Below are 22,279 nucleotides of genomic sequence, written 5' to 3' on the forward strand. Positions count from 1 at the left end.
TATTGCCCTGCACGCTTGCATTAACGCAGCCCCAAAGGTCGACTTCTCCACTCCAAATTGATTTGCGACTGACCAGTAGCAGTCTGGAGTCACCAGCTTCCACACAGCGATTGCCACACGCTTCTCTACCAAGAGGGCAGCTCTCATTCTGGTGTCCGTGAGCCACAGGTTGGGCAAGCTCCGCACACAGTTCCAGGAAGGTGGCTTTCCGAGTCTGAACATTCTGTAGCCACTGCTAATCATCCCACACCTGCATGACGATACGATCCCACCATTCAGTGCTTGTTTCCCAATCCCAAAAGTGCAACGGTCTACCCTATGCACCTGCTCTGTGAATGCCAAAAACAATCTAAAGTTGCAGAATGTCGGATGCCTGCAAGTCTTCCTCAGTTAGGAACTTCATGATTAACTGCACTGCCGTCCGCAAAGTCTTCATGACAATTAACAGAGCATAGGAGAGCAGGGCGGGATCCATCCCTTCTCACAAAAATGCCGGGTGCACAGCAAAGAAGGGCTGTTGCAAAAATGTTGTGAAAGAAAGCCAGAAGCCCATGGAGTGCTGGGACAGAACGCAATGCATCATGAGACATTTAGCCCTGTCCCAAGATCCGCTCTGTGGTCCCATAACACCTAGTGACAGAAGCTGTCAAGCTGGACTGTGGGATAGGTACCCACAGTGCATTGATCATGCTGTCAATGATGGTGCCCCCATGGTGGACGTGATCTGCTGACAGAGGGAGCAAGTGTGAACATGAAATTGCGATTTTTATTATGTTGACTTTTGGGTGTCAACATCACTTTTGTTGACACAAATAGTATAGATATGGCCTTTGTCAGTATTTATAATTTCAGATACAAAAATGATACATGCATACAAAGAGGATAATCATATTCAGCGTATCACAACCTTTTCAATGATACCTTACATGACCCATCTTACATAAAATGCATTATAATTATGTCATAATCATATCATAATGTCACTGTGAAGAATATGGGGTGCAGTGTCACAGCCAGGACCTTAGTTTTACCTCTCATCAGAAAGATGGTACCTCCAGCAGCAAAATGCTCCTACACCATGGTGACCGACAGAGAACAGTGAATAACCAATACCATTTCTGACAGCACCAAGCTCTTCATTAAAGGTCTCTCTTGCAAGTACTTATTATCTGCTCCACTTGTGAGGTCTGGTAGGCTCAAAGCAAAAGCTGGTATGGCGGCAGGCATATATCAACTAACCATTTTAGATAACACAGTGATCTATAAGATATCAGCAGAAGCACTTCCATGTCTCTCTGCTTGTCAGGGATATTGCTCTGGTCCTAAGAGTGGCAGAATCTTTTGCTTCACTCTTATGAATAAGCAGTGAGAAACTTCCGAGAAGCACAGATACCGATGTCCAGCCATCAATATATAAAACTGTAGCACAACAAGATGAATGAAGGTAAGAAAAGGGAAAGTCTCTGGATAGAATGCACACAATACATCCTCTCAATTCAGTCCAAAGCACAGCCACATGCTGTTAATCTCTTGACAAGTATTACTGCAGCATAAAAGATATTAAGGTCTATAAACGGCAGTGACGTTTCCAGTTCAGTCTTGGGCTTGGTGTCACACACACAAAATTCCAAGTAATAATCAACCCTTCCCCCATCTTGTATTCTGAGAATTTCCTGTTCCCTGAGTTTTTCTTTGGAAAGCTAACTCACATCTGTAGTTCATCAGCCAGAGCTGGGAAACTAATGAAGACCAGATGCAGTGGGAGAGTGATCAGAGCCTAAGAATGTGCTCTTTTCTTCTGTTTCAAGGGGCACATGTTTATCCATGAAACATATTAATAAATCAGACATGATCTGCCTCTGTGCTACAGACTGGCCCCAAGACTCAGACCATCTAAACAGTGTATGGATGGTGCAATGACTTTAATCCCCCCTCTCCATGTAACTGGGTACAAGTTTTACTACACAATTATTGTTTCAATTTTTCTCTTACATACTTGATCCTTTCAGAAGCTATTTTTCAACAGTGCTGTGGTTATGACAAGTTCCTCTTAAACTAATGTCATGACATTAATCCTTTTGCTGCTGTATATATTTCAACAGCCACTTTATATGAAAGCCCAAATCAAATAGAATGCCAACCTGGAAGCTCTAGAGATGCATATTTGTTAAAATGTACTTCACCACAAAAATCTCTCTGAAATCAGGGAACACATCTCTCTGTAATACATGAGAACACAACATTTTTGTTCTTACCACTAATTTCTTTGCCAGCAGAAAATTGACATTTCCCTTCACCTTGGGTCCCTGCATTGAGTCAAATAAGCTACTGAGCATTTTACTTTCAAAGACTCCTTTGTGATCCTAAAGGGGGAGTTCCCTGCCAAGATCTCTTGAAGTCTGTAGAACAGCTACACTCCATTTCAGTGAGATTCACAAATCCAAACACAGGTTCTTCTCTTTATCCCTATCCTGTTCCCACTGAAGTCAACTGCAACCTCCTGTTGACTTCAAGTGCAGGATCATGTCCTTAATTAACATTTCTAGCTAGGACAGACAACTCTCCCAGGCTAGATTTCAGCAATCTTCTGAAGCAGATTCTAGATCATTTTTAAACTATGTTCTCTTTTGACTAGTAGGCAAGCAGAAGCACTTCCATTGACTGGGAGTGGAGAGAGGGAAGCACCCTTCATTAAGGTGTGACAAAGCAGCTGTGAAAAGTAGTCAAGCTGTGTGGTTCTTCTGTATCTGTGACACGATGGAAATTATTCTTAAAACTGCAGCTGAATGAAGACTGGATATATCAGAGAGGACAGATTCTGCTTCCACTTCGGGAAGATGACCTCCCTGACAGCACTCCACATTACAGTGTGTGAGAGTGGTTGCAGTGGACATTAAAGACACGTGTACCAGTTAAATGTAAAAGTCTAAGGAAAGTTAGTTTCATTTCTAAACTTGGGAACTAAAAACCCTGAATGAAGGCAATGATTATGCATTCAGTTCCTTTATACCATCTATTCAGGTTCTCAACAGTTCATAACTGTCTAAGTCAGCCAGCTGGGAATAGAATGGATGTACAATTCTAGTGTTGAAGTGTTTACGGTGTGGTAAGCTTGATAGTAAACAGTGTCTGCGCTTGCTTATACAAACCCTGTAAGACACTGAAGCCTCGCCCTTTCCTTAAACTCCACCCATTGCCTACGTGCTGCTTTTGGGGTGTTTTCATGAAAAGGAAAAGGATGGGATGAAGCAGGTGCTTTTTCCTAAGGAAAATTAAGAACATCTACTGCTATTTTTCAAATGTTAGTTACGTGTGTTTGCCTGGAATTACAGTATTTTAAAGCCACACCAAAAAATAAAGCAATGTTAGAATAACGTCAATGCTGTGACTTTGACCCACAACAGCAGGAAACTCTGATTGGAAGCTGAAATCCATTCTTAACTCTGACTCATATCTGATAGGGCATGCAAAATCAGCCACTGGACCAAGGATCCCTTTAGGGGCCCAAATCAGCTGCAGTACTTAGACATGACACGCTGAGACAGAGTGACCATTTCAACCTTAACATTATGACTCCTGTGGATTTAATGCTGATTCTTAAGAGTGATATGTAAATCTTTTTTTTTTTTTTTTAAAAGTACATTAGTATTACCCCCTGTTGTGACTATTACGGCACAGTAGGTGAGTTTCAGCTGAGAGTGAAGTTAGTCACAACCTTTATATTTTATGCTTCTTACACCTCTCGCTCCTAGTATAATAGACTTGAAAAATGACACTTGTAGGTTTAAAAAACAAAACAAAAAAACTTTTTAGATGAACTCGGTACAGTAGGACTAAAATGCAACAAGAACCCCAATCCCACAATGCACTTTGAGCATGTGAATAGCCACACTCACTTCCGGGTGACTACTCACTGTAAAGGTTTGGAAAGGGTTTGGCAGTTGGAACACACCTTCCACACTCCTACAAGAACCCTAAAGGATTGAAATTCTTAAGAGCTAGGGGGGTTCCTGTACGGCCTTGCCCAATGGAAGCATAAGAGGCACAAGGGCAAATCCTGTGTATATGGAATCTTTCAAGGAGGAATATTGGTGTGCCAGCAACAGCCAGTTATTATTGCTATTTATACACAGGCATAGGTGTTACATACCCTGAGCTACTTTGGTCTGCAAATGCCTAGCAGAACTCAGTGTCTCTGCAAAACTGTTATTTTGCTTCTATGATTGTGCTCGTATTTGGAATTTTACTAATTTACAGACTTGGATGTTGTGATTGTTTGCCAAAACCAAATCTTTTAACAAGATTATACTCTATCTAAATAAATGTAAAAGGCAGGTAAGTAACATGTTTTGACTGTCCCCAAATTAATAGGGAGGGGAATTCAGCACATTAATAACTCAGGCTATGTCAACACTACAGCTTATGTTGGTATAATTTATGTCGCTCAGGGGGATGAATAAATAAAGCTCTCTCCCATCGGCTTAAATTAGAGAGTTTACAGTGGCTCTGAAAATAAGGTTAATATACTAACTTACATTTACATATTGGTTTCCGTTCAGAAGGATCCCAAAATGCTGTATAAACTCAAAGTGATATGCAAACTATAAACAGGGATCATTTAACTCACCTCTGAACTTAAACTATCTCTGGGTGGAACACAACAGCTGTTTAACTGCAGACAGGAACACCACACAACAATTTATGGCAGGAAGTGAGGAAATCTTATCTAATTGAAATGCCATGATTAGTGCAAGTTATTAATGTGATGAATTGCTCCTCATACTCTGTTATTTGGGGCACATTAGTTGAGTGGTGTGGTGAAACTTACAGTGCTACTGCACTATCCAATCTATGGTTAAATACATATAAATGTATGTCTCCCATCACTACGATATCTGAATCCCTTGCACTCATTAATTAATGTATTCCCATAACCCCTGTGAAGTCAGGTAGTATTATCGTTCCTGTTCTGCAGATGGGGAACTGATGCACCACGAGACTAAGTGATTTGACCAAGGTCATACAGGAAACTTGAGGCAGAGATGAGAACTGAACGCAGATCTTGAGTCACAATCTAGTGCCTTAACCTCAAGATCATCACCTCTCCTTGGGGACACGCCAAAGTCTAGCACCTGTCATGAGAAATGTTCAGTTTTTTAAAACTGTTTTTAATTTAGAAGAGTGATGGGATGTTCCTAAACTAAATAATTTGTGTGAAGAGCAGAAGTGGAGGATTTAAAATGGTTGGACTGGTTGTGTTCAGCTATTTTATAATTAAATGCATTGCTAATATAAGACATGGCTGAGAGAGGACACATTATATACATTCAAATTATAAACTCCTGAAAATAGGAGTCTATAAAAACCCGGCTGATCACTTTGGGTATGTCTACACTGCAATAAAAGGCCGATAGCATGGCTGCAGCTGGCCTGGGTCAGCTTACTCAGGCTTGGGGGGATGGAAAGAGGCTCGGGCTGTCAGGCTACAAATTGCAGTGTAGCTGTTCGGACCAGGGCTGAAGCCTGGGCTCTCAGATCCTGCAAGGAGAGAGTCTCTGAGCCCAAACACTGACATTGCAAATTTTGGCCCATAGCATGAGCCCACAAGCCCAACTCAACTGCAGGCTCTGAGACTCAGTGCCACAATTTTTTTATTGCAGTGTAGACATACCGTTTAAGTCTGATAGACCATGCTTTTTTAAATGTCAGTGGACTCCACTATCAAAGTCAGCCATGAACACACCACTAACACCTTTAGCTCATTCTTCTTAATCAATCAAGCATTTTTAAGTACCAGTAGCTTGAACTGATAAGCCTTATTTCCTTCTTTCTGAGATATTTATAGGCCCTCAATCACTGCGTATTTAAGGGACAAGTATTTCCATCCTTTCTCAGTAAAAGAAACTTAGAGAATAACATAGAAGAGTTGTCTGTGAGGGAACATTCAGCTGTTAGTTCTAACTTTTTGTGCCAACAAGATGCAGTGCCTGAGGGAGGGGTAACAAAGCTTTGCCTCCTTGGTAATGTTGCATTGGCTTTAATTTAACTTGTTTTTTAAACCAGTTTAGTTAAGCTGCTGCAAACCCCTGGGTGGACACTTATTTTGGTTTAGCTTTAACCCTATTTCCAATTAATCTAAGTTAAACCAAAAAAAACTGCTCTTCAACTAAAATAAGAACCTTCACTTGGTGTTTGCACTGGTTTAACTAAATCAGTTTAAATTCATACCTTGTCTATAAGAGAAAGGCGTACTGGTTTAATCTAAGGTTTTCTTCTTCACAAGTTTATTTATTAAACTGTTCTGGAATGATGACCAATTCCTTATCTCTGAACATCAGACCCTGCTAGTTTTATACAATTCTTTCATGGATATGAGACCATTGTGATCACCTAGTCTGACTTCCTATATAACACAGGCACTAGGACTTCCCTGAATTAATTCATTTGAACTAGAGCATACATTTTAGAAAAACATCAAATTTTGGTTTTAAAATTCCCAGTGATGGAGAATATACCATAACCTTTGGTAAATTGTTCCAGTGGTTAATTACCCTTACTGTTAGAAACTGGCACCTTATTTCTAGCCTAAATTTATCTAGCTTCAACTACTTGTCATTGGATCATGTTATACCTTTATCTGCTAGACTGAAGAGCCCTCTATTATCAAATTTCTGTTCTTCATGTAGGTACTTCTAGACAGTGGTCAAAACACCTGTGAACCTTCTCTTCGATAACATAAATAGATTGAGCTTCTTCCTCACATCTTTCACTATAAGGCATGTTTCTCAATAATTAATAATTCTTATGGCTATTTTCTGAATTCTCTCCAATTTTTTGACATCCTTCTTGAAATGTGGACACCAGAACTAGACACGGTATTTCAGTAGCAGTCACACCAGTGCCAAATACAGAAATAATAACAACCTCCCTACTTCTACTCGACATTCCTGTTTATAAATCCAAAGATTACAATAGCCCTTTTAGCTACAGCATTTAACTGGAAGCTCACATTCAGCAGATTATACCCCCCCAGTCTTTTCAGAATCACTGCTTCCAAGTACTGAGTCCCCCAGCCTCAAAATATGGCCTGCATTCTTGGTTCCAAGATGTAAGACTTTACATTTGGCTGTATTGAAACACATATTGTTTGCTTGCACCCAACTTATCAAGTTATCCAGATTGCTTAGTATCTTCCTTATTTACCACTGCACCAATTTTTGAGTTATCTGCCAATCTGTTCAGTAATGATTTCTGTTTTTTCACAGGTTATTGATAAAACATGTTAAATAGCATAGGGTAAAGAACTTATTGCTGTGGGATCCCACTAGAAACATACCCAACTCAATGATGATTCTGCTTGCAATTGCATTTTAAGACCTATCTGTCAAACAGTTTTTAATCCATTTCATTCAGATAACTCTCCTCAATACGCACATAGTCCCAAGGCTGGTGTGCACACTTAGCTTGCTATGCTGCAGTTAGTTCTACATTTGTATGTGAAAACTGTCACAACACTAAGGCTATGTCTACACTAGAGGCCTTACAACAGCACAGCTGTACCGATGCAGCTGCGCTGCTGTAAGATCTCTCTTGTAGCGGCTCTATGCCAACGGGAGAGCTCTCTCCCGATGACATAATTAAATTACCCCCCAATAAGCAGCAGTAGCTATGTCAGCAGGAGAAGCTTTCCTGCCGACATAGAGTTGTGTACACTACCACTTATGCTGGAGAAATTTATGTCACTCAGGGGTGTGTTTTTTCAGACCCCTGAGCAACATAAGTTTTGTTGACATAAGTGGCAGCGTAGACATGGCAATAACATCCACAGAGTCTGAAGGGGGTTCGCCAGATTTCCCAGCAGAGCCACAAGGGGGCAAAGCAAGTCAGGACTGGGGTGTCAGCCCTGCACAGGCAGAATGCATTAGAGCAGTGGTTCTCAACCTGTTCCATACTGCGACATCCCCCACTTTTCCATTCCAGAATCACCTCAGAACACCCTATCTGTCCATGATCTCCCTCTCTTCCACAACAGGTCAAGGGCTGAGTGGTCTCAAACCCAACATGCATCCGATGAAGTGAGCTGTAGCTCACGAAAGCTTATGCTCAAATAAATTTGTTAGTCTCTAAGGTGCCACAAATACTCCTTTTCTTTTTGCGAATACAGACTAACACGGCTGCTACTCTGAATTCTGATACAGTTTGCTTTCAATATAAAACATTAAGAAAGCCCTCAGTGCTCCACTGCATTTTCCTCTGCAGAGTTGACATTATGGTTGAATTTATGGGTTTGTTTTTTGTTTGGGGAGGTGCTCACTGATTTGTTTCTTGTGATCCCTTCAGATGCACAAACGGATCCAAATCCCTTCTGTCCCACAGCATCATGCTTCTCTGGCTGACTGGTTGGTTTGGTTATTATTCTTTCTGGGAGGGAAAGAAAAGGAGAAGGAGGGGGGACACTGGAAGGAGGTGAGAGAAGAAGGGGGGACTAGGTTTTTAGAAGTCTCCATAATGTTTTCCTTTCAGGAAACACATCCTGTTAACGTTTGACTGCGGTGGCAGTGGCTCTGTTTGTTGCAGTCGGCTACGCCCTGAGGCTCACCAAAAACAGCCACAAAAACAACCATTTCCTCTCTGTTGAGAGACAGAGGGGGAGGAAAAAAACCCACTTCCTCACAGCAGAGTTTCTGCTCTCCAGCCCTCTTTCACTCGCTGCTCTGACAGTGTAAGAGAAACCGGAGAGGAGCAGATTCCTCAGGATACTCCAAACTTCCAGAGCACCTTTGGGATGAAGACATTCACTTCAAATTTGGCTTGGATTTAGAATGAAGTTTCTCTCTGTTTGTGGGATGTTCTGAGTTTTGTGGCTGAAAAGGCTTTCAGAGGTGCTACTTCATGACTCTTATGTGAGTCTCTTTCTCCTCTTGCAGCTGCATTCTGAAGAGTTGAGGCATTGTGTCTGCAAGCATTTCAGTCTGTTTTCCCAGGAACAACCCAGGTTTTCCCACTTCAAGACTGGATACTCTCTGGCTTTGCCTTGTCCCACAAGGAATGGACCTCCCTGTTCTTCAGTTCATCACCAGACTGGCTTTGCTCATCCAGGTACAGGAAGGTGGATAAGGCACAGCTTGGAAGGACAGAGACCTGCAAACTCTTCTTTGCACTTGTATTTTATGGAATTCTTCTACCTACCTGACTGTGTTCTTATCTGCTTGGTCAGAAACACCTTAGGAGTCGACTTTGAGAATGAACGGTGATGTTCTCTAGCCCCCCATAACATCCTACTGCAGCTGCCTCCTATTTCAAGTCCTACTTCAATGTGCTGCAGCTCATCAGGACCTTGGATCTTCTGCAAATAGAGACTGGCAGCAGTCAACAGTCAGATATGACTGTCCAGAAACTGGTAGCCACAGCTGTGTTGGTAGCCCTGGTCTCACTTATTCTTAACAATGCAGCTGCCTTTACTCCCAATTGGGTATACCAGACCCTGGAGGATGGGCGTAAGCGCAGTGTGGGGCTGTGGAAGATGTGCTGGCTGGCAGAGAAGTGGAGAGGAGGTGCAGGCACGGGCACCAGACATGGGCAAGGGGAGGAGCGAGAGTGTGAATCCCTGGGCTGGGGTTCAGAGTCAGCCGGGTTCCAGGAATCTCGTAGCACTGTCAAACGTAAGTCCCATATTTTGTCTTCTGTGCTTACTTTGGATTATGATTTCTATAGCACCACTGGTGTCCATGGCACTGTACAGACAAAGTCCCTGCCCAGAGGAGCTTACAGTCTAATGGACTGAAACTGAGAGGTGCTGAGCACCTGCTGAAGTCAAAGGGAGTTGTGGGGTTCTCAGCTCCTCTCAAGATCAGGCCCCAAATAAACAAGAATGAGGCCAGTTATAAACAAGTCAATAGAAAGTGATGGGCTCTAGAATAAGTATAATATATCTCACTATCAAGCTTATATGAGACTGGGAAAAAAGGCGGGCAAAAAGTGCACTAGAAATAATACATCTGGGAACCACAAGTCTAGACCTTTGAGACACATCTCCAGTAGCTTCTCTAGTGCTTCTCCCCATGCCATACCTATTCAACTATAACGCTCTGCTGCAAGCTCAAACCTTCCTTCTAAACACAGCAAAACCTTGACCAGGTAGTGGTGGTGGGGACTGTTGTTTTTTTTAAAAGTGTTTAACTAATAAGAATTCAAAAAGAAATAGGCAGAGTCTCCAGATACAGACAATGAGTAATACCGGTTTTCATCCTTACTTGTTTTCTACTGAGGAGAGAAAAAAAGATCGTAAGATCCTGGGTGGATTAAAAAATATAAAATGGAGAAGGGTTGTGGTGAAGGAAATATTTATTGTTCTTGGTGGAAAAACAGATGGTAAATACTCTGCAAGGGGAACATCCAAATCACTAAATACCACATTTTTGTAAATTCATAGACTCCCCATGGGATGGATAGAATATATATGGGTTAAACTGTGGTGGGAGCTATTTAAAAGTTTTGGCTAAAACAGAATTTACAAGCCAACTTGCAGAACAGTACCAGCATTATCTGAATAATCAAGAGTGCAGTTCATTAATCATATTTACAACATTAAGGGCTGGATCCTGCTCTCACTTAAGATATGAAAGTAGGATTGGGCTCAATCAGCAACATTCAACTCTGCTACAACTGCTACAGCTAAGCTGCTGACAGAACTTCACTGCAAGCTTCTGTTTTCAGCAGTTCACTTACCTGTGAGTACTGGGTCTGGAATAAAATCTGATAAACAAACATTCAGAACAGGAGTGCTTTGGGTCTGTTCATTTTTTAAGACAAGTTAAATAGTAATTTAATTGCATCCTCCAGTGACAGAAATGAAAAGTGTGAACAGCTGTAAAATTGGTATCACATCCCCTACCTCACAGGATTGTCTATAGGCTTTGTTAATGTTTGATTCATGTTTGAAGTGATTTAAGGTCCTTGAAAGGTGTAATTAAGTACACAGTACTGTTATTACTAAAAGAAGAAAAATAGATGCAGGCGATTTCAGATGAGTTTTTTAATGTTTTAAAATGCATATAGAGTTAATCTAGTCCAGAATGTGGACTGTTGCATTGGCCTTTTCCATGCTTTTTGGGAATTAAAATAAGAAAATGAAGAAGGACTTTTGTTTGTCTTGCAGAACAATGCTTTCCTATGCACAGACACTTTTTTTTTCAAAAAAATATTCATACTTTTTTAGCACATGTGCCAAGTGTGAACCTGTACAGACATCACCCACAAATGAAAACCTCCTGAGCTGTTAAAAAACCCGAGACCTGATTTCTTTTTAAATTCTGATCCTTAATGATGTCATAGAACTAGTTACAAAAGTAATATGCCTATCTGTAATTACACCACTAGAATCATTGCACTCCATCAGGTTAACAATCTAAGCTACATCTCCAAAAGAGCACACACAGTTTTTTTAAAAGTGGACATTTTGCACACAAGAGCATGTGTAAGCTCTTGGCACACATGGCATTTTGAAATCACATGCAAATTAGCATGTGAATGTCTTGTTCTGCACCATTCAGAAAATGGATGGCCCTAAAAAACTTTCATATAAGCATCAGTTCCACTGAGGAATTTTGTGAGCACCAATTTCTCACCTATTAAAGCAAATCTTGACTAAGAATGTCTAGAGTTCAGAAAAGTGCATAAATTATAGCAGGAATAAGTCTAATCATTCATTTTACTTGCAAAGAAGCATCCCCAATGGTTTGAATTTAAATAAGGTCCCATAAGACTAAAGAATAAATTCTTTATCTCACAGGGAGCAAGTTTTAGATAAAAAGATCATTTTGAATCTCTATAAAGGGATGTTTTTAAAAAAGGTCATGCAAATCTAATGGTAAAAACTGCCTCATAAAAAATCTTGTAAGCAACAGTCTTACTGAATACATTCAAGACAAAGATGCTTTTCTGAGGACCTCATAGTCACGATGGGCCTGGTTCTGCATTCATTACACAACAGGCTCTGTATTTGTTTTTATGTTGCTATAGAGTACAGCTCTAACAGCAATGTATGTATTGTTCTAGTAAGATATGATAATATTCTCATCTGTTAACTATAGATAAATCACAAACACATATACACAAACACACTGATCAACCTCTGAATGAGTAAATTCAGTCCTTAAAAGTGAAGATGTGGTTTAAAGTTTAATACTTTGGATGTATGAGCAAAATTATAATACTCCAAATTAAACTGCATTTCAGTGCCATTTGAATGCTGACAAATAGAAAACATATGGGTCTGTTTAAGTAATACAAAAAAGGTTACAGCCTCTCATATTTAAATTGATTTTTAATATATGCATTATTATTTCATATTTGGGGTTATTTTCCTTGCAAAACTTTTGAGAATGCGTGTTTACATATACTGACAACTTCCATTTCAGTACTGCAGTATGTAACTAATAGCTAAGTGACTGAACTACTACAAGGTTGTCCAAATCAAACAGGGGAAAGTATGCAGTAATATGTATGTTCACAACACAAAAGCATGGCAAATTCTTCCAAAAACCAGGAGCCATTACAAGACTTTCAAAATATATTCCATTTTGCACAGCTGGAATTAAAATGTATGTGAATGTGTGTGAGAGTCTTTGGGTTAAGTTTAGAGGCAAGAGCAACAAGGGTGATGTCGTGGTGGGCGTCTGCTGTAGACCACCAGACCAGGAGGATGAGGTAGACAAGTCTTTCTTCGGACAACAGAAATTTCCAGATCACAGGCCCTGGTTCTCATGGGGGACTTCAATCACCCTGACATCTGCTGGGAGAGCAATGCAGCAGTGCACAGACAATCCAGGAAGCTTTTGGAGAGTGTTGGGGACAACTTCCTGGTGCAAGTGCAGGAGGAACCAACTAGGGGCTGTGCTCCTCTTGACCTGCTGCTCACAATCAGAGAAGAATTGGTAGGGGAAGTAGAAGTGGGTGGCAACCTGGGCAGCAGTGACCATGAGATGGTCGAGTTCAGGATCCTGACAAAAGGAAGAAAGGAGAGCAGCAGAATACAGACCCTGAACTTCAGAAAAGCAGACTTTGACTCCCTCGGGGAACTGATGGGCAGGATCCCCTGGGATGCTAATATGAGGGGGAAAGGAGTCCAGGAGAGCTGGCTGTATTTTAAAGAAGCCTTATTGAGGGCCTAGGAATAAACCATCCCAACGTGCAGAAAGAATAGCAAATGTGGCAGGCAACCAGCTTGGCTTAACAGAGAAATCTTCAGTGAGCTTAAACACAAAAAGGAAGCTTATAAGAAGTGGAAACTTGGACAGATGATGAGAGAGGAGCATGAAAATATTGCTCGAGCATGCAGGGTGTAATCAGGAAGGCCAAAGCACAATCTGAGTTATAGCTAGCAAGGGATTTGAAGGGTAACAAGAAGGGTTTCTACAGGCATGTTAGCAACAAGAAGAAGGTCAGAGAAAGTGTGGGACTCTTACTGAATGGGGGAGGTAATGTTGTGACAGATGATGTGGAAAAAGCTGAAGTACTCAATGCTTTTTTGCCTCGGTCTTCACAGACAAGATCAGCTCCCAGACTGCTGCACTGGGCAGCATAGTGTGTGGAGGAGGTGAGCAGCCCTCAGTAGTGAAAGAACAGGTTAAGGACTATTTAGAAAAGCTGGACATGCACAAGTCCATGGGCCGGATGCAACGCATCTGAGGGTGCTGACGGAGGTGGCTTATGTGATTGCAGAGCCATTGGCCATTATCTTTGAAAACTCGTGGTGATCGGGAGAGGTCCCGGACAATTGGAAAAAAGTAAATATAGTGCCCATCTTTAAAAAAGGGAAGAAGAAGAATCCGGAGAACTACAGACCAGTCAGCCTCACCTCAGTCCCCGGAAAAATCATGGAGCAGGTGCTCAAGGAATCCATTTTGAAGCACTTGGAGGAGAGGAAAATGATCAGAAACAGTCAAGATGGATTCACTAAGGGCAAGTCATGCCTGATCAACCTGATTGCCTTCTATGATGAGATAACTGGCTCTGTGGATATGGGGAAAGCAGTGGATGTGATATACCTTGACTTTAGCAAAGCTTTTGATACGGTCTTCCACAGTATTCTTGCCAGCAAGTTAAAGAAGTATTGATTGGATGAATGGACCATAAGGTGTATAGAAAGCTGGCTGGCTCATCGGGCTCAATGTCTAGTTGGCAGCTGGTATCAAGCGGAGTGCCCCAGGGGTCGGTCCTGGGACCGGTTCTGTTCAACATCTTCATTAATGATCTGGATGATGGGATGGATTGCACCCTCAGTAAGTTCGAGGATGACACTAAGGTGGGGGGAGAGGTAGATATGCTGGAGGGTAGGGATAGGGTCCAGACTGACCTAGACAAATTGGAGGTTCAACAAGGACAAGTGCAGAGTCCTGCACTTAGGTCGGAAGAATCCCATGCACTGCTACAGGCTGGGGACTGACTGGCTAAGCAGCAGTTCTGCAGAAAAGGACCTGGGGATTACAGTGGATGAGAACTGGATATGAATCAACAGTGTGCCCTTGTTGCCAAGAATGCTAACTGCATTAGTAGGAGCATTGCCAGCAGATCGAGGGAAGTGATTATTCCCCTCTATTCGGCACTATTGAGGTCACATCTGGAATGTTGTGTCCAGTTTTGGGCCCCCCCACTATAGAAAGGATGTGAACAAATTGGAGAGAGTCCAGCGGAGGGCAACAAAAATGATTAGGGGGCTGGGGGGCTTATTTAGTCTGCAGAAGAGAAGAGTGAGGGGGGATTTGATAGCAGCTACCTGAAGGGGGGTTCCAAAGAGAATGGAGCTCAGCTGTTCTCAGTGGTGGCAGATGACAGAACAAGAAGCAATGGTCTCAAGTGGCAGTAGCGGAGGTCTAGGTTGGATATTAGGAAAAACTATTTCACTAGGAAGGTGGTGAAGCACTGGAATGGGATACCGAGGGAGGTGCTGGAATCTCCATTTTTAGAGGTTTTTAAGGCCCGGCTTGACAAAGCTCTGGCTGGGATGATTTAGTTGGGGTTAGTCCTGCTTTGAGCAGGGGGTTGGACCAGATGACTTCCTGAGCTAAGTTCCCTGTAAGTTGCGTGACTGTGTGGCTGCACAGCAGCCTATTTAGCACTGCGCAGGTGATTCGGGAACCTGTCCGGGGACCTGCTGCGTCCAGGGGAGGGGCACCTCTCCCCCGGCCCCCACCTAGCTCAGCCCTCAACCTGCCGTGGGAGGGGGGCCCCTACCCCGGTCCCAACTCAGCCTGTACCCCGGACCTGCTGCAGCCAGGGCGGCATGGCCAGAGTAGCCCGGGCTCCGCCACAGCTGGATCAGGCCCAGCCTGGCCTGGCCCCGGCGTGGATGGGGCGGCGTGGCCCAGACCGGGTTTGCTGGGGCCAGGGGAGGGGCTCCTATCCTGCAGCCCCAACTCCAGAATTCCCATGGTGGGGAGAGAGGCTTCTCCCCCCAAGCCCAGGTGTTGCTGCGGGGAGAGAGCACTGGGGGGAGTCCTCTCTCCCCGCCATAGCCCCAGAGCAGCCTCCTGCACCCCAGACTCCTCATCCCCGGCACCACCTGAGAGGCTGCACCCTTAGCCAGAGCCCACACCCAGCCCTGAGCCCCTCATCCCTGGCCCCATCCCAGAGCCCACACCCCCAGCTGGAGCCTTCACACCCCTGCACCCCAGCCCTCTGGCCGAGCCCCTCATTCCCAGCCCCACCCCAGAGCCCGCATACCCCTGCAGCCCAATCCTCTGACCCAGCCCTGAGCCCCCTCCTGCACTCCGAACCCCTTTGCCCACTCCCACCACATGAATTTTGTTATGTGCAGCAATATGTTACACATCATCTCCATATTGGTGCACATAACAAAATTCATTCCGCATACTGATGGGAAAAATTGGAAGGAACACTGCTCCTGAGGTCTCTTCCAACCCTAATTTTCTATGATTCTTTGAGAGACAGACGGTAAAGTGAGTTATGAGCAAGAATGTCAGTGCAGACTAAGTGAAAATAAAATCTTTGTGAATTGGAATGATTCTGAAATGGTGCAACACAACGATAAACCTGGGCAGTGCGGTTTTCTAAGAGACCATATTTTTTGCCTTGATCTTAACTAAACTCTTTGCTTATGGCCAAGGTTACAAGCACAGGTAGGAACACCAGTCTAAAGATCCCTAACACAGACAAGCCTTAGGATTAGTAGTTCAAACTTAATGGTTTTGCCATGACACTGATCCTATCACTACTGAGAACTCAGATGGCACTTCCCATCTTCAAACCATTTTACAAACAATTAATTAATCTTCACAATGTTGCTGTGAGAAAAAGAAGTTAACTGACTTGTCAAAGATCACAGAGAGATTTAGTGTCAGAGCTGGGATTAGATTGCAAAAGATTCTTCCTCTCAGACCTGTGTTCAGATCACTATGGAGATAACCTATAAGTAATGTAGTTAGCCCCCACCCCCAGTATACTAGACAACCTGGACCCAACCTTCTCGGGCCCACTATAATGAGAAGTCTGGAACACATTGGAATAGGTATGGTATGCCCATATGAGAGAAGGTGGAGGGCAAGGGGCAGTGGGACAAATGGAATATCGACACCTTCCACATTGATGCCTGGCCCTATCAGGAAATTTGTCACCATATGTCCCATGCTTTTCCAGGGATACCTGAGCAGGAGGATCCCCACCACCACCCAAAAAAAAAAAAAAAAAAGAAAGAAAGGGGGCGGGCGGAATGTTAGGATATAGATATTCAGGCCTGTCTGCAAAGGCCTATACTTTAAGAATTTAGGTGTATTCTTATCACTTAGCTAGTTATAGAGGTACAACATAAGAATCAAAATCAGACTGCCTGTGTAAGGGCCTTCTCTCACTGTGACAGTCTGAGGCCCTGTTCTTAAGATAAGGCCTTTGGCTAAGCAGCGGGAGCAGCCATAAGCTGGGAAGCGAACAGTCACATCCTCACCAGTCACACTGAAATAAGGCAGTTTTGGGCTGTTAAAAAGGCGATCCAATCTATCACCTCCAGAGGAAGGGAAGAGCCTAGAAGATTTAAAGAAAACTTAGTTTGATAGCATCCTGTCTGACAAGAACTCACTTATCAATAGCAGGGGTGTGAAATCCTCATTTCTTTGTTGTTCTATCACTGTAGTCCCCACTTCCCTATTGTTTGTCTGTATAATCTCTGTCTGGTTCTGTGATTGTTTCTGTCTGCTATATAATTAATGTTGTTGGGAGTAAACCAATTAAGGTGGTGGGATATAATTGGTTAGATAATCATGTTACAATATGTTAGGACTGGTTAGTTAAATTTCAGTAAAATTATTGGTTAAGGTACAGCTAAGCAGAACTCAAGTTTTAATATATAGTCTGCAATCAATCAGGAAGTAAGCGGGGAGGAACTGGAATCATGTTTTGCTAAGGAGGGCAATTGGAATCATGTTTTGCTGGGGGGCGGGGAGTGGGAACAGGAACAGGGAATGGGAACAGGGACACAGGCAAGGCTCTGTGGTGTCAGAGCTGGGAAGGGGGACACTGAGGAAGGAAATTGGAATCATTGCTTGCTGGAAGTTCAACCCAATAAACATTGAATTGTTTGCACCTTCGGATTTCGGGTATTGCTGCCCTCTGTTCATGCGAGAAGGACCAGGGAATGGGAGGGTGAAGGGATAAGCCCTGTAACATGATGTGCTCAGCCACAGGTTGGATGGAGCAGTGAGTGCCTTGCTTGTTCAACAGTTATCATTGTGGCCATTTAATGATGGGCAGGACAGCTGGATACTGCAGTGATGATGGCCATAAAATAACTGGATGGATAGATCTGACTTACTCAGAAAGGTAAATCAGATTCAGTCGCTTCCTGTCCAAAGAATGTTAGCAACATTATGGAGCTTCAAGGATAGAGAGGGGTGTAGAGAAGGGTATACTCTGTTTCATTCCTCAGGGCTCCAGAAGACAAAGAAAACTCCAGCAGTGGGAAGCTTTATTTCAAATACAGATGCACATATCAAGAGAGCTCTTTTTTATTGTAGTTCTTACGAGCAAGTATATCCAATGATGGGAAATGGTACAATATCATGACATTCACAAGCGCTAAATATAAACACCTGTCCAGCCTCAATGTATGATTTACACAAGCACATTTTCACTATGAAATATGGGGATGATATCAGGGCACAGCTCAGTGTGGGAATAAAACTGAAATCTGTTTACAGAGACAACAATTCAGACAACGTCAGTGTCCATTAGGAATGTCTCTGATGTTTCTGTTTCGACAGTTGCCAGGCATAGACTAGCAGCTGAAGACTATTTTAGACATCTATTACTTGCTCTGCCTACCATTGTACTGGGTGCATACAGACTGAGAAAGGAGGATCACAGTACTTTGTGAAGTCAGTATGTACCATACGATTAAAAGAAGTCAGGAGCTTCAGATTTTAAGGCTGTCTGAAGACTGACTGAGATATTGTACTTAGACATCATGAGTTCATATGGTTGACAACATGGAGCATCAAGGCCCAGATTTAGCTTCTGAGATACAGTCAATATCTAAATAAGGGAAATTGTTAATGCAACATCAGGGAGCCTGTCTTGCAAACCCTTTCACATGCAAGTAGTCCTTAAGCATGCAAGTTCTGCCACTGAAGTCAGTACGACTCATGTGAGTAAGGATTTGCTAAAGTTGAAAATATAAAAGTCAATATTCATACTGTTAACTCAGGATAACTAAAGTAGTATATGTATTCACATGAGTGCTATGGAGCCAACTTAACATTGCCATTGACATATTAAAAATAGATTTTTCTGACTTTTGTGGATTTAAATTCTCAGTTTAAGGGTGGGACTTCTAAAAGAGATTAAGTGATTTAGAAGCCTTAGAAAATTCCACCCCAAGTGGATTAAAAAAAATGCAGAGCATCCTATAAATGCTTAAAACATACAAAACTACCCCAATCAATATATGTTTACGCATTATGCCATAACCTTGGCATTAGCAGAAGATATACAATAACCTTAAGTATACAGTTAAAACATACTCATTGTATAAAGGAACATTCTCAGAGTTCAATTCCTGGCATCAAACCGTACACATTTCTCTATGTAGAAACTGATCAGTTTACCCATCCCTCCATTCCAAAAATGACTGCCAGACTGTCTTGCTCATACTGCTTCCCTGGTAGGAATGTTGTAAACCTACCAAATTAAATACATAAAGTGTGAAATTGTGATCCCATTGAAGTCAGTGGTAAAATGCCAATTGACTTTAATAGGGCCAGGATTTCACCCTAACTCTTTATCTTAACATTGCATTAATGTAGTTGCATTGAGTTGCCTTGTTTTCTCTTTCTTTAAAATTAAAAATACAACAGAAGAAAAAGATGTTGGAGAATTTTTTTACTGCATGAACATCTATTTTACTGCACGACACAGAGCTATCCAAGAGACAAAATAATAAAAATAAAAGTTAACCCATTCCAGCAAGAAACTGAATCTGAAAGCAGTAGGGCTGTCTATCTATCTAAAAAAGAATCTGATTTTTTTCTTTGAGTAGTAGACATGTAAGCAACATTCTGGTGCACAAAAGATGCAAAGGTTTTACATACTTCTTTTCATGTGGAAGTCTTCTATCCACGTACTAACCAGAACTAGTCCTACTTGGGATTTAAAAACAAGAAGAATTCATTAATGTTCAGACCAGTACAGTACAGCTCTTTCAAAGCTTCAACTACTGACTCTTTTGCTGTATCTTTCTGTGACTCCAATTATTTAGTTATCCCAGGATGCACTTTTACACAGCCAATATCTGTTTTTGTGTTTCACAATTAGCTTCAAAATATCAGAAACCACTGACCACTTAATAAGCAGAAAAACTAAGGAGAGTTAATGTGCTGGAAAAGGAAGCCAAGTGTCTGTTAACACTGAAACCCCCCCCAGATATCATAGGATCTAATGGCTAGAACAATGGACTGGGAGTTAGGGGGTCTAACGGATAGAGTCACAGGTCCAATTCTGGCTCTGCCAATGACTTGCTGGAACTTGCATAAGTCACTTCACCTCTTTGTGTTTCTGTTTCTTACCCTTTGCCTGTCTTGTCTATTTAGGCTGTAAACAATTTGGGGCAGGGACCATCTCTCACTATGTGTTTGTACAGTGCCCTGCATAATGGGGCCCTGCTCTTGTTTAGGGTCACTAGATGCTACTATAATATAAATAATTTCATCTAAAAATCTATGTTCAACGAACATTAAAGTTGCAAAGTCAAGCACTCAAAAATTAGGAATTGTCAGAATTAAGGTTGTCCATGCAACTGTAATTTGGCCCCCTTGTGATTATGCATTATGATAAAGTCTTTAATTACATGATCACACACTGTTTTTTCCCCCACAGGATCCCTTTTTCATTCAGTGAATAGGCAGTTATTCAGAATTTTTTTATCCTTCAGATTAAGTGTGTGGCCCCTTATTTAATACACACCATACAAATGCTGCACTGAATAAAAAATTAATTTTCTCATGAGTGTTTCATATAGGGGTCTCATCATATCACCATAGCTCTTCACAAACATTAATTAATATATCTTCACAACACCTCTATGAGATGAGGTGATATTACTGTCTCCATTTTACAGGTAGGGAACCAAGACAGAGAGATTAAGCCCAAAATTGCAAAAAATGTCCACTAAGTTTGGTTGCTCAACTTGGAACACCTAGGGTATGAGTCGTAAGAGTATCTAACATTTTTATAGGACTTCATATGTTCCATGCACAGCTCCAATTTACTCCAGTTAAAGTTGTGAATACCCAGCATTTCTGCAAATCAGGCCCCAGGGATCTCACGCGGGGCACCCAGAAAATAAGGCAATCACAGTTAGGCCTTGTCTACATGGACACTTAGTGTACATCTACATTAGAATAAAAGACCTGAGGCACAGCTGCAGCTGGCCCAAGTCAGATGACTCGGGCTCACAGAGCTATAAAAATTGTAATGTAGATGTTCAAACTCAGGCTATTAGCCACGGTGGGCAAGGATGCAAAACCATGCTCTGAAGTGTCCCGAGCCTCTGTTTGCCTGAAGCTGGGAATGGGCGACAGGAGATGGATCACTTGATGATTACATGTTCTGTTCATTCCCTCTGAAGCAACTGGCATTGGCCACTGTTGGAAGACAGGATACTGAGCTAGCTGGACCATTGGTCTGACCCAGTGTGGCCGGTCTTATGCCCCTAACATGTCTCTGTCCCCCTCTGCTCTTATCCAATCCACCCCGGTTCCTGCACCTGCCCCTCTGATCCCATCCAACTTCCCACTCTACCCGACTCCTTCCTCCCTCTGCTCCAATCCGGCCCCTGGGTTCCTCCTCCTCTGCTCCTAATACTCTCCTTGCCCACTCCTGTCTCCTTTACCCCTACCCTCTTGCTCCTGCAACACCTGTGTCACTCACACACACCTGCAACATGCCTTATACCTCTACACTGCAGTGCAGCTGCTCTCCTCCAGCACACAGGAGCTGTGAGGGGATGGTGCACGCTTCAGGGAATTAGGCTTCCGAACTTTACAAAGTCTCTACTGAGCATATGTGAACTAAGATTTTTTCAGAGATTTATAAATTGGGTGAAATTTGGGTGAATTTTCATGGGAATGGCAAAATGCATATCCCAGGCATCTTGGTAACCCCCCAGCAAAATCCAAGTCCTCTCCCCAACGCATAGAGGTTCTAGAGATTCTCAATAAAATGTTTTTAAGATTTTTTTTTAACATGGGCAAATAACGTATTTTTTCTAATCTTGTTCTTGGAAACAGGTGAACCACTGTAGCTAAAACTCAAATAAATAAATAAATCAGCCTGATGCAGACATCCAGCATGGAAATTTTCAGCCTGAAAGATTAAAGTTGAGCAAAGTTATAACAATCAAAAACAGGGTCTTATAACGGGAAGTACTGAGCCACCATAACTATAGGCACCACTCCCAGCTCTGCCTATAGTAATTCTTGAGGATATTTAATGTTTCTGAAAGACTGGGAGCACTCTTTATGCTACTCCCCAATGCAAAATTCGCTGGAATCACTTAGCATTTCTGAGAATCATCAGGTACCTCAATGTATATATTCAATAGGTTGCTTAAATAAGTTAAAAAAAAAAGAAAAAAACAGAACAGTACAAGGGTAAGCTCACTGATTTTCAAACATTCAGGACCATTTTCAAAATTCCTCTTACCCCAAATTCAGCAATCACTGAATTCTTCATTGAAAGCTGCTGTTTTTTTGCCACCTGAAACAGATTAATC

The 22,279-nt window shown here is 42.3% G+C and overlaps 2 protein-coding genes across 9 annotated transcripts in view; one reads left to right on the top strand and one right to left on the bottom strand.

Annotated features, from left to right (window-relative positions):
• Positions 1-22,279, bottom strand: part of IFT140 (intraflagellar transport 140) — a 236,216-nt gene that overhangs the window by 27,639 nt on the left and 186,298 nt on the right. The gene's annotated exons all lie outside the window — the stretch shown is intronic.
• The window catches only part of TMEM204 (transmembrane protein 204), a 40,828-nt gene continuing 27,227 nt past the window's right edge, over positions 8,679-22,279 (top strand). Inside the window, exons 1-2 of one of the 2 annotated variants that reach the window (XM_074965787.1) lie at positions 8,679-9,099; positions 9,218-9,662. In XM_074965787.1, coding sequence (XP_074821888.1) covers positions 9,383-9,662 — 280 coding nt within the window. In that variant the 5' untranslated portion in view covers positions 8,679-9,099; positions 9,218-9,382. Of the gene's footprint in view, positions 9,663-22,279 lie in introns of both variants that reach the window. The other variant, XM_074965786.1, reaches the window with a different exon arrangement.

The sequence above is a fragment of the Natator depressus genome, chromosome 10 (assembly GCF_965152275.1).
Source record: "Natator depressus isolate rNatDep1 chromosome 10, rNatDep2.hap1, whole genome shotgun sequence".
Taxonomy (NCBI): domain Eukaryota; kingdom Metazoa; phylum Chordata; order Testudines; family Cheloniidae; genus Natator; species Natator depressus.